We start from the raw sequence: 12,079 nt of genomic DNA, 5'->3' as shown, positions 1-12,079 counted from the left end.
ATAACGCACACCCTCTCCCAAAGGGTGAGATCATCCCAGAAAATCCTGCCATATTAGGCCATAGCCTTAGGTCTGGACTAAATTCACAGAGTGCAAATCGGGGTAGTGTGGAAAGGAGCCTTAAATTTCTCCTTGACACTGCCCAGGTCCTGGTGTTGTGTCTGCATGATGACAGTCCCTGTGCTGTTCTAGAGCTTCATGAGGGCTACTCTAATTTACATCTACCTTTAACAGCTGCAGGTGGATCAACATACAGACCAAGATTCTAAGAGTGGCCATTTAAGAATAATTTCACTGAATATATATGTGGAGTGAATCATGTGACAGATGTTTCAGAACTGGATAGATGTCAAGATAGTCAGTTTTAAGGCCCAGTTACCTTTGCAGTCTCTTAAAAAAAAAAAAAAAAGAAAAAAAATTCAAATGAGCATTTTTGTGCCCTTAGTAACTTGTACAGAAGTATACATTCTGTTGCGATAGGAAGTGAGATGCTGAAGAACCACCACCTTCCCCATCACTTTCTGTTCCAAGAGTAAGATGCACTTCTTTGCCTTTGCTGATATAAACTATAAACACATCACGCAGCACTCACATTATTTTGAAATATCCACATTCAATTTTCCTCTTGAGAAAGCTGCACGATAGTAGTCACATTGCTGAATGTATTACTGTGAGGTACTTGGGTACCACGGTGATGGAGATGGTATAGTACCCTGAATAGAATATTTTTTCTCTCCATTTCAAAGACTTCTCCTCTAACTTCTTCATCCTCCACAGAGAGCAGCAGAGTTCAGTCATCACTTCCATCTGCTAGCATCAGTGATAGGGTCACTCATGGACTAACTCTTTCAGTCAGTTCCTCTCCTACAAAAGAATACCAGGATTTGTCCAAACACGTTTTGGCTAGTGCTACAACTGAGGTGAGTAAATGAGCATGGTCATTATTTATTTCTGTATTTCCTAACAGTGTGGCAGGTTTCCAACAACACACTGTCTGGAATATCTGTTGCACTCCTTGTCCAGCTATCTAGAAAGCCAATTTGACCATGACAGCTCACTGTGGCCTGCCCTTTTTATTGCTCAATTGTATATAAGGATGCTCAGAGAAACTGAAATGGCAGAAGTGAAGCAAGCCAGGTTGCAGCTGTGGCGTTCTGACTGTTGTGTATTATTTAGAATTTTAAAATAACAACAACCAGATGGCCTACATTGGTGAGCACCATAATGGCGAAAGTTTGGCGAGAGCAATACGGTATAGTCTTACAGATTTTGTAACATGCTTGTTCTCAACCATTCCAGGCAATTGTACAAGTTTACCAGACTTAACCCTTCATTGTAGCACTATAGCTGACCATTTCAACATCACTGGGATGGGGATTTTAAACTAAAGCTTTTCTCCCCATATTTCAGTTAAGTTTTAACACTGTGCTAAGGATACATACAGTATACTACATCCAAAGAATTTCTAAGCTGTCTATCCATCTTGGTCTCTTCTGTGAAAGCACTCTGCTTTCTGCCCGATTAATGCTTCCTGGCTTATTGACCAGGCTGTATCCAGCATGACTTGAATGTGTGTACGTACATGCGTGTCTGTGTATGTATGCAGAGGGTGGGAGAGCCAAACTTGACATGCTTCTGTTTGGAATCACACTGGGAGAACATCAGCTGTGCTCCAAGCAGAGAGGCAGTTTTATACTGTCCTGTCAACTCTCCCACAATAGGCAATGGGGAGGTGTGGTCTTACCACTGTCGAATGACTGGATATATACACTTAATTCATACATAAACAGTTAAGGCTTGCTCTTCAGCCTGGCTGAGACAAACTGTGGTACTGCAAGACAGGTGCACACAATTTATAGATCAGGCAACTCTCCCTTGATTACATCTCTGAATTGTAATTTTTAAGGTTATGGCGGCATGTTCAAATAACCTGAGGAACTTTTACAACTGCCAAGCAGCAGCTGGTTGGAAGTAAGTGTATGCCAGATGTTTTCCTTTTTGGGGTGTTTGGACACACTTCTATGTTGTCTTTAGTGCAAATACCTGAAGCGTGTCTTTTTTCTTTAGATACCAGTGTACAGAAAAAGAGGTACTGGTTTATTACAAAGTCTTCCCATCAGCAACTAAGCATGGGTTTTTGGGAGCTGGAGTGATTGAAAGACCTCTTCCCAACGTGTGGTGCATGGTGAAAGACCCTGGCAAAAGGCATCTGTATGACAAAACCATTAACACAGCTCGAGTACATAAGAAAATAACAAGCCAGATTCAGCTGGGTGAGTTATCAATTGGGATTGCTGTGTGTAAGGGGAACTTTATGGCAATTGGTTCATAGCTGTCTCTGTCCTCTGAAGAATATTATCAATTCCCACTGCTAGCCATTTTATCAGAAGAGGTGAGGCTGAAAAGGCAAATAAAGAATAAATGGAACCTACTTCAGTGAAAATCCACATCATAAACAGAACAACAGACCTATGAAGTGAGATGCTTTTGGTAAATACCCACTCTGACCCTGTACCTGTAGGACCAGATCCTCAGATGGTGTCAAGTTCATGTAGCACCATTGATTCACAGAGACCCAGGATCTTTTGAACCCACCTCTTAGAGACGATAGAAGCTTAAACAGTAAATAAAGGAGCCCCTTATCTCAGACAATCCGTAATGAGGAATTTCAAAGCCAGAACTTAGGTGTTACTTTAGAATGTTACTTGTGTTTTAAAAAATTCATCTTATTGTCAGTGTGCCCAGAATAGTCAATATTTTATTGACCCAATGTAATATACTGGCTTCTAAAGAAACACTGAGCTGTTTGGAAAACAAATTTTATGCTACTTTTAAAAATACATATTATTACCTCTTGGAAGACCCGTGGAACTGTTGTTATTAAATATTTGTCTATAGTACTACTGGTGTGCATGGCTTTTGACAGAAAAAATAAAGACATGGGCTTGAAAATCTGTAACAAGGGGCTTTTTAAATAGCTGATGTTTTACTCATTACAGTTTCATGTCATCGACTTCTTAAGGAGCTGGCTTTCCCCTCAGTTCTAATCCATAGACTTGTCTCAACATTTCTGTTGGAAAGAGTTCTGAACTCAGTCAGCAGTGACAGAAACTGTAGAAATTGGGTGCAATAGGCTGTCTTTTGCACTAGTCTGTTACTTTTCAGCACGGACAAGTTAATATACAGTTATTTATAAGCTTTGAAAGCAGTGGAGAATTGTACAGATGAGGACGTTTCTTCTAAAGAGGAAACATTCAAAAGCAGGTAGCTGTGTATCGTTGCTGTAGTGTGATTGTTTTCACCCACCCCCCTCCTCAATTTTTTACAGTATATTTGGTGAGTGATACTTCATTGTGTTACCTAAAGCAACCACGGGATTTCTGCTGCATCACCGTAGAGGCCAAAGAGGTAAATTTATCAGTGCTTTCCAAGATGTAGCCTAATCTAAATTGTTTCAGGTTACTGTTCAAGAAAAAGATGGGATATGGGGAAGAGGGTCCACAGTTGTACACCTTTATGAATTAAGTGGGAAGAGAGATTTGCTTGTGCTCCTGGAATCCTTATTGTGGTTGAGAGTTCAGATGCTGACTCTCAGATTCTAACCTGATTCCTTATATTGCAAGGTAGATTTATCAGAACATAATAAAATAACGCAGGTTGCATCCTGAACAGCGTGTGGCTGGTATCTTTGGAAGTTAAGTCTGTAGAATACAAGGAGGAAGATTTTCCAGATGCACAATGTAAAATGCTTTGGCAATGAACAGCTCTGGTATGCATCTGGAAGGAGTGAGCAGAGCATGGAGGTGCTGCTTGTTGGCCCAGCACAAAGATTTTATACTTCTGTTGATATGGGAACATGGTTTGTGGAATAACCCAGCATAGGGAGGATGCCAGAGCAAAGATGCAAGGAGAAGTATTGCCATTAGGATTGTTAAAGAACTGTAGTTCAAAAAACTTCGATATTCACAACTGAAAGTAATGCATCAGTAAAGAGAGCAGTGTATAATACCTGGAAATACAGCAGATTTTATCTCTCACCACATTTGGAGTGAGGAATGCCTGAAGAATGACCCTGAGGCCATTAGAATAAATAAATTATTATAAAAGTAAACTAAAAACATCTAGTAACATTTCATAGATTCCGAGGCCAGAAGGGATAATTGTGAGAATGGTTATGTGATCACCTGCCCATATTGTGTGTCAAGAATTTATTGAATTTCAGGTTATTTAGTTAAAGCATAGACTTTAACTTTAAGATACCTTTGTTAGTCAAAATATAATTGAAAAACACAGAAGTTTATATGATGCTGCTTACAAACTTAAATAAATGAAACTTAATACAGTTCCTTTTATCAATTAGTAAATCAAGTGTATACAAAAATAAGTTACTTGAATGCTAGGACCTCAACCAAATGCAATTTAAATTTAGGTTATTACTTAAAATGGAAATGTCAGTTCAAAATGGCCTTCCTAGATTATTCGTAGCCAAGGTTCCTCTTTAGAGACTCACACACTAATACCAAGTATACACTTAGGCTTCAGTACTGCACCCCATGTAAGCACATGAGCAGTCCCATCAACTTCAGTTGGGCTACTCAAATGCTAAACTTTAAGCATGTGCTTAGTGAGTTTCTGGACTGAGACAGTAATGATTTAAACTAGCTTTAGTTTCTCTGCATATTCACCAGTAGGTAGAAAACTGTAACCTCTAACCTTAACCTACTTCAAGTTTTGTCACTTTATTATTTAAAAATTTGGTTAAACTGCTCTCAAGGATCTACATGGAGTCTTAGTGTGCAACAAGTACTAGCTTGCCATGCACTAACTGGCTGTGTGGACCTTGCTTCTGCACACCAAAAGTTGAGAAGTATACTTCGATATATGTAGGGCTCAACGGGTAGTCATCAATGGCTCCATGTCTAATTGGCAGCCAGTATCAAGTGGAGTGCCCCAAGGGTCGGTCCTGGGGCCGGTTTTGTTCAATATCTTCATAAATGATCTGGAGGATGGTGTGGATTGCACCCTCAGCAAGTTTGCAGATGACACTAAACCGGGAGGAGAGGTAGATACACTGGAGGGTAGGGATAGGATACAGAGGGACCTAGACAAATTGGAGGATTGCACCAAAAGAAATCTGATGAGGTTCAACAAGGACAAGTGCAGAGTCCTGCACTTAGGACGGAAGAATCCAATGCACCGCTACAGACTAGGGACTGAATGGCTAAGCAGCAGTTCTGCAGAAAAGGACCTAGGGGTGACAGTGGACGAGAAGCTGGATATGAGTCAACAGTGTGCCCTTGTTGCCAAGAAGGCCAATGGCATTTTGGGATGTATAAGTAGGGGCATTGCCAGCAGATCGAGGGACGTGATCGTTCCCCTCTATTCGACACTGGTGAGGCCTCATCTGGAGTACTGTGTCCAGTTTTGGGCCCCACACTACAAGAAGGATGTGGAAAAATTGGGAAGAGTCTAGCGGAGGGCAACAAAAATGATTAGGGGACTGGAACACGAGTTATGAGGAGAGACTGAGGGAACTGGGGATATTTAGTCTACAGAAGAGAATGAGGGGGGATTTAATAGCTGCTTTCAGCTACCTGAAAGGGGGTTCCAAAGAGGATGGCTCTAGACTGTTCTCAGTGGTAGCAGATGACAGAACAAGGAGTAATGGTCTCAAGTTGCAGTGGGGGAGATTTAGGTTGGATATTAGGAAAAACTTTTTCACTAGGAGGGTGGTGAAACACTGGAATGCGTTACCTAGGGAGGTGGTGGAATCTCCTTCCTTATAAGTTGTTAAGGTCAGGCTTGACAAAGCCCTGGCTGGGATGATTTAGTTGGGGATCGGTCCTGCTTTGAGCAGGGGGTTGGACTAGATGACCTCCTGAGGTCCCTTCCAACCCTGATATTCTATGATTCTATGTGGTAGCAGACACCCTATGGCAACTTTGCTGAGGAAGGCTAGAGCTGTATACATTCATACCCTGGCTGGCTATGCACTAAGACTCCAGGTAGACAAGCCCTCTGTATGCATGCATGCAGTTTCCTGTTAGAAGTAGTGCTACACTGATCTATTATAATAAATTTTCCAACCCAGTGGACTTAACTTGTTGTCTTAATTACTTCTAGGTATCTAAAGTATAACTGCTTAGTGAAGAAATACAAAATAGAAATTATACATTTAAGTCATCTATAGGTTTTCACAATCAGGCCCTTATTTTAAAATAACCCCAAAACACCCAGTTGTCACTTGGGTGGAATGAAAGAAAGCCACAAATCTGTTCTGGTGGAACTAGTATAGTTTATACTCTAGCTCATTCTAAAAGTTTGCAATAGCTGAGCTCTTGAGTTGGGTAGAAACTTCAATGCAAAGTAACACATTCTTCCACTATCACAGCTAGAGCTGGTTGAAAAGTTTAAATAAAAAATGGCCTATTTCTAAAATGAACAATTTTGATTAAAACTGATATTTTCAAAATTTTTCACTGACTTGAACTCTTGGTTTTTTGTAAATGGAAAATGTCTGTAATCATTCTGTCAAAACTGAAAAAACGAGAAAGTGCTCATTTTGAAGCTGCAAAGTTATTTCTTTATTTGAACAGTTCCAATCTGTATTTCAGCTGCAGGAGATTGTGGCATCCACCAGTTGGTTATTATAAGTGTCTCATCAGATGTTGGCATTCTTGTCCAGGTTTCTCCTTCTGCTTTCACATTCTATAAAAAACTAGGTTAAGCTAACATTTAAGTACTACAGTATTTATGTATGAATCACTGCCTCAAATAAACTTGTTCTCCTACCACAGCGGGTGGTGGTGTTTTACCTTTAAAATGTATCGCACAATTTATATTGCTTGTGATAGGACTGTGTCTTAACAGTTTGAGCTGTCTGCACTGGGAGGTGAGTGAATTTACCTAACTATTGTAGGTGATTCAAACCACTGGTACCTTATGTTGTAAACAGATTGTCACTTTTCTTCCCTGTAGCCAGAGGGAGGTAAGATTCTCTGAGAGAATCCCATCACAGATAACAGGATGCACCTCAGAGCATTTTTTGTTCATTAAATGAATGGGCATGAGCTGGTTGAGGCATTGCCTTTGCTCAGGACTAATAGGTATTAGCATCCCTTTGGACCAGAATTTGTCTCAGTGTACTGTGTCTGAACTATTTCAGCTGTATAACTTACACTGTGCCCCAAAAGCTTGCAATTTTTGTCTTCTCTGCTCTAAATAAATAACCGTTTTTGGCACTCTATCATATGCAGGAAAACTTGTCGATTTTAGCTATTCAGTCCATCTATGATGAGTCCATGCCTCGTCCTTGTAAAGAAATGGTACGAGGGGAGATTCTGCCAAGTGCTTGGATATTGGAACCTGATAGAGTAAATGGAAAAGACGTCACCAGAATCGTTTACATGGCACAGGTGAGAGATTCCATGCAAATGTTTTGATTGTTACACATCCAGTTGAGTCTAAGCATTTTCTGATGTCACCTAACCCATTTCTGCAGTGAGAATATTATACAAGTAAAATTAACGTTCATCTCAAGACTTGCAAAGTGCTCATACTAATATATTATGTTGACAGATTTTAAATCATACTAAATTCAGTGAGATAGCTACTTTGTTGTGAACACAATGGTTGCCTGATTACAAGAGACTTAATGTTCCAATATGTAACGTAGACTGGAACTTTGTTTAAGCTAGTATGGAGACAATCATGTCAGGGCACCTGATTCCATATGTAGTGTAGACAGACCCCTTTATTGATATTACAGCATCTAAAGACTGGTTTACACAAGGTGTTGGGTCATGTGTCCCATATCTTAACTATTAGATTTTTAGTGAGCAAAATCTATACAGCACATACTTGCAATGTGTTGAGCTCCGATAAGTGCCATCTGCCTAGAGCAGTGGTTCCCAAACTTGTTCTACTGCTTGTGCAGGGAAAGCCCCTGGCAGGCTGAGCTGGTTTGTTTACCTGCCATGTCCACAGGTTCAGCTGATCGCGGCTCCCAGTGGCCATGGTTTGCTGCTCCAGGCTCATGGAAGCTGCAGCCACTAAGTCCCTCAGCCTGCGCCTGGAGCAGTGAACTGTGGCCACTGGGAGCGGTGATCGGCTGGATGTGGCAGGTAAACAAACTAGCCTGGCCCACCAGGGGCTTTCCCTGCATAAACGGTGGAACAAGTTTGGGAACCACTGGTCTAGGGTTAGAAAGGTAATGGTGTTTAAGTCCCAGGATCCAAGGTTGTAGGTTCCACTCTGCTAATGTGTGTCTCAGTTTCTCCAGCTGTAAAATGGGTATACTACTTTCCTAGGTGTCAGAAGGATAATTAACAGTTTTGAGAGCCTTCTGTAAAGGTGACTTTATATGCAAATTGTATTTATTTGTGTGGCTCTGCCACTGAAAGTAAACAATCACCACAACAGTCTATGTATTTTCTTGCAGCTATTATAAACAAAATGCCAGAATGTATAAAGAATGAGATTGAAAATAATACAATGCCATTATGCAAGACCTCATTGAGAGTATGGTGTTCATTTGAGCCCCTATCTCAAGCAGAAGGGGACAAGAGACAGGTGATGAAAGTGAGTATAGGAGAGACAAAGTATTAGCACTCTTTTGAGAGGGGTTACAGAAGGAGGTTTACAAATAAGTTAAAATAAAATTAGGCTTTGCTCTTACAATACAAGAACAAGGGGGCAATCAATGAACCTGACAGTAATTTTCCATTTCACTTTTACATTTGTTGTCTATCATTGTCCCAGGATCATTAGTATTATGGTGCCATCTACAACAAAGCAAAGAATTGTAAAACTCCCTCCCCTGTTGAGTGAGAAACAGACTAGGGAGTATTTAAAAGAGAAGACCAGATCCCCCTCATTTAAATGAACTATGATACAGGAGTTGTGTTATGCTCTTCACATCCAGCCTAATCCTGTATGTTAAAAGTAAAGAAGAACCGTACTGTGTAGTAGTAATGTTATACCCTGAGAGCTAAAATGTAATGAAGCTTAATTTTTTTCTACTTAAAGAACTTCTCATCCCTATTTTTCAATGGTCTGTTCTACTGTATGATTTTATATTAAATATGTGGAGAGCATTATTGTTTACAGTAGTTTCAGTGTATAGTGTACACTGCATAGTTTGTCAGAGCAGCTTGGTCTCATGAATTTGGAGCTCACTTATTAAGCAGTTAATTTGTGGATTGATTTATAGCTTGTGACTTTACATTTGCTCAAATCATACCCAAGCACTGCAATTGATAAGTTGATTGTCTCTCTCATACAACACCAGTATGAAGGAGGCAGGCTTAATTTTAACTTCAGACTTCACTTTTTCTTTGTATTTCTTCATCATTATTTGTGGCCTGTTGGCACAGGACTATAACTTGTGTTTACTGTGTACTCTTATACCATTTAGCCACTAGAAACCCACACTGGAAAAACTGTCTTGACTCAAGAGCACTCACAAAAACCCTTCTATTTTAATTTCTGCAGGTTGATCTCGGTGCCCCAGCTATCCCTGCACGGCTTCTGAGCTCCATTGCTAAGCGGCAGCCTCTGGTGATTGCTAGACTAGCACATTGGTTTTGTTGTTAACTAGCAAAAAAGACACATTGTTACAGTGGGAGAAAGCAGCAAAGTACCAGGGAACAGATGTGAAAGTCTTTATCTTCCTCACAGAAAAAGTAAAATTTTGGCTTAGAAAACATTTTCAATCATGTCCCTCTTCAGAACCGGAGATGAGAAGCCACAGGCTAACCAGCTCTGTGCAAAGCTATTACTGAAACAAACACATGGAAGATTAACAGCTCCAGGAATCACTGTTCAAAGAGTAAACATTCTTAGGGTACCTGTCCTTACCTGAGGTAGGTCCCTCCCAGCACTTGCTGTTCAGTAGTGGGGGGAAAGTGCTGCCTGTAGTAAATCTGTCAGCAAAGACAGTGAGCCCTCACCTTGCAGGCAATCTGCCTGGGTGCAAAAGGCAGGTTACAGCCATTTCAAAATGCAATCCTTCCTTCTCCATGCCTAGAGGCCTGTTAAAAGCCCTTGCATAGAGAAACAAATCTGTTGTCAGATGCTACAAGAATGATGCTTACAGATGGAGGCTTCATAATAAACATTGTAGATAAAGTCAGCTTGCCCACCTGGAGGAGTTCTTAATCTTGGCAGGGTTAAAATGTTAACAGCATGACCAACTAATCATTCTACCCCCTGCTTGAATGAAGCTCTAGATTCAGTATATCAAATTGTCACTATTCAGCAACAGTGGCAAGAAAAACATACCTCAGGAGACAGTTTATTCATGTGCTACTACATGATCACAGTAATGCAGAATTAGGTGCTTTGAAGTGGAGAAACCAAGACTAGGGAGTAGAACTGATGATTCAAGTTGTTTCTAGAATTAAAATCCTGCAAACGTGAAAAGTTTAGTTTTGTTCTGATGGCTGTTCTATTCTTTTTCTCACCTGAACCAACCAGATTCTCTAGTTGCTAAGGTACAGAGCATTCCTGTTCATAGTTCCCTTGAAGCATTCCAAAGGGGCTCATATCTCCAGCTGAATTTTGCCTGAAGCTCCTGCTTTAAAGTTTTATATACAGAAAACCCTCTTTCTATAAAATTGTCATATCCTTTTAAAAGAGTTACCCGAAACCTAAACCCTTACTATAGCAGAGAACCATTTAAAATATACATTAGGGAACAGATGCTTGAAAGGGGTAAATGTCCACCCTGTCCAAGGTATCGCAAACATCTATCTTCAATAGCATACCAAAGGCTGGTTGTCTAAGTTAAGAAAAACAGCCGTGATTCTCCCCCCCCGATAAACTAAAGGCAGACTTCAGTGCAGCCCACTTACTTCACTGAGGTTGCACATGCCTAATGGGGCAGAATTCAGTCCTTGAACTGGATACCTATTTGATCTGAATATTTTACTTAATTTTCTGAGCCATTTGACACAAATCTTTGTTCTGGTGTGACAGGGATGAGTGATAGCTTAGCACCTACTCACTACAGACAACCACTGTTGAGTTTACTTCATTAAACACTCACCTGCCAGAGAAAACAAATTACAGAAATAGCTTTCAGCAAGTGACAAACCCCTGCACTGCACTCTAAAGGGATAACAACCCATTTCCTTCTTTCCATAAAAAAAAAACCCATTGTGTATGGATTTGTTACTTGGGGGTGGACTTTGTAAAGTGCAGGAAGCAGAACTCCTCCTCCAAGTACCCCAGAACCCTTTGATTCAGACTTAGCAGTAGCTGTAGCACATTGCAATTGGGAAAGGTATGAAATCTTCATATAACCCATCAAATATTTGCTGTTTAAGTGAAAGGTTTGCTTATTTTCCATTATTTTGGACATGGCACTCTTAATGACAAAGCAATATTTTCAGGAACAACATCTAAAAGGACTCAAGGAGGTTAACAATGACAGTGCCTGTTGAAAGATAATGTCTTATTGTACAGTGCATCAGATGTTTATTTTTATAAATGCATATGTTTTTTTCTATGTTTACAAATTAAGTTATTTTTATATGCTGACGAAGCTAATTTTTATTTTTACTAGTATCCAATTAATATAAGCTTTTTTTTAAATACAGTCACCAGTTGATACTAAATAGCCCTATTTATACAAATGTTTTCTTTTGCAAATATAACAACATTTATGGTACTGTTAATGTGTGGGATTGGTTTGTTTAGAAGAAAAGTAGGGAAAAACAAATACATCAGCTAGCTTTTATCAAGACTAGGCAAAAACTTCCTGGCAGTATTTTACTATCATTATAGTAGTAAATTTGAATGATAGTGAATCAAACCAATTGTAGTGTATCTCTTATCCCATCTCGCTCTCAACAAGGATTGCTATTTTCATATCAACAATAAATGGTATTTTCTACATAGAGAGAAAATGCCCCAAGCAACATTCATTGTCTTGACTCAACATGCTATGTCTACTCAGCAAGACATTTTCAGCCCCTCACAAAATGTGATTTAATGGTCATTAAAATGATTTAGGAAATAACTGAAAGGCTTAGTTAGTTGATGATTAAAGATTAGGTCTTCCATAACACCCTCTAAG

At 39.8% G+C, this 12,079-nt stretch overlaps 1 protein-coding gene across 1 annotated transcript in view; it reads left to right on the top strand.

The window, feature by feature from the left end:
• STARD9 (StAR related lipid transfer domain containing 9) overlaps positions 1–9,594 on the top strand; it is a 190,177-nt gene extending 180,583 nt beyond the window's left edge. Inside the window, exons 29-34 of the mRNA XM_077818810.1 lie at positions 778–920; positions 1,907–1,971; positions 2,068–2,273; positions 3,329–3,408; positions 7,257–7,415; positions 9,493–9,594. Of these exons, the coding sequence (XP_077674936.1) occupies positions 778–920; positions 1,907–1,971; positions 2,068–2,273; positions 3,329–3,408; positions 7,257–7,415; positions 9,493–9,594 (755 nt within the window). The remainder of the gene's footprint in view (positions 1–777; positions 921–1,906; positions 1,972–2,067; positions 2,274–3,328; positions 3,409–7,256; positions 7,416–9,492) is intronic.
• Positions 9,595–12,079: the final 2,485 nt, after the last annotated feature.

This window comes from Eretmochelys imbricata, chromosome 6 (assembly GCF_965152235.1).
Source record: "Eretmochelys imbricata isolate rEreImb1 chromosome 6, rEreImb1.hap1, whole genome shotgun sequence".
Lineage (NCBI taxonomy): Eukaryota > Metazoa > Chordata > Testudines > Cheloniidae > Eretmochelys > Eretmochelys imbricata.
This window is presented reverse-complemented; position numbering and strand designations above follow the sequence as displayed.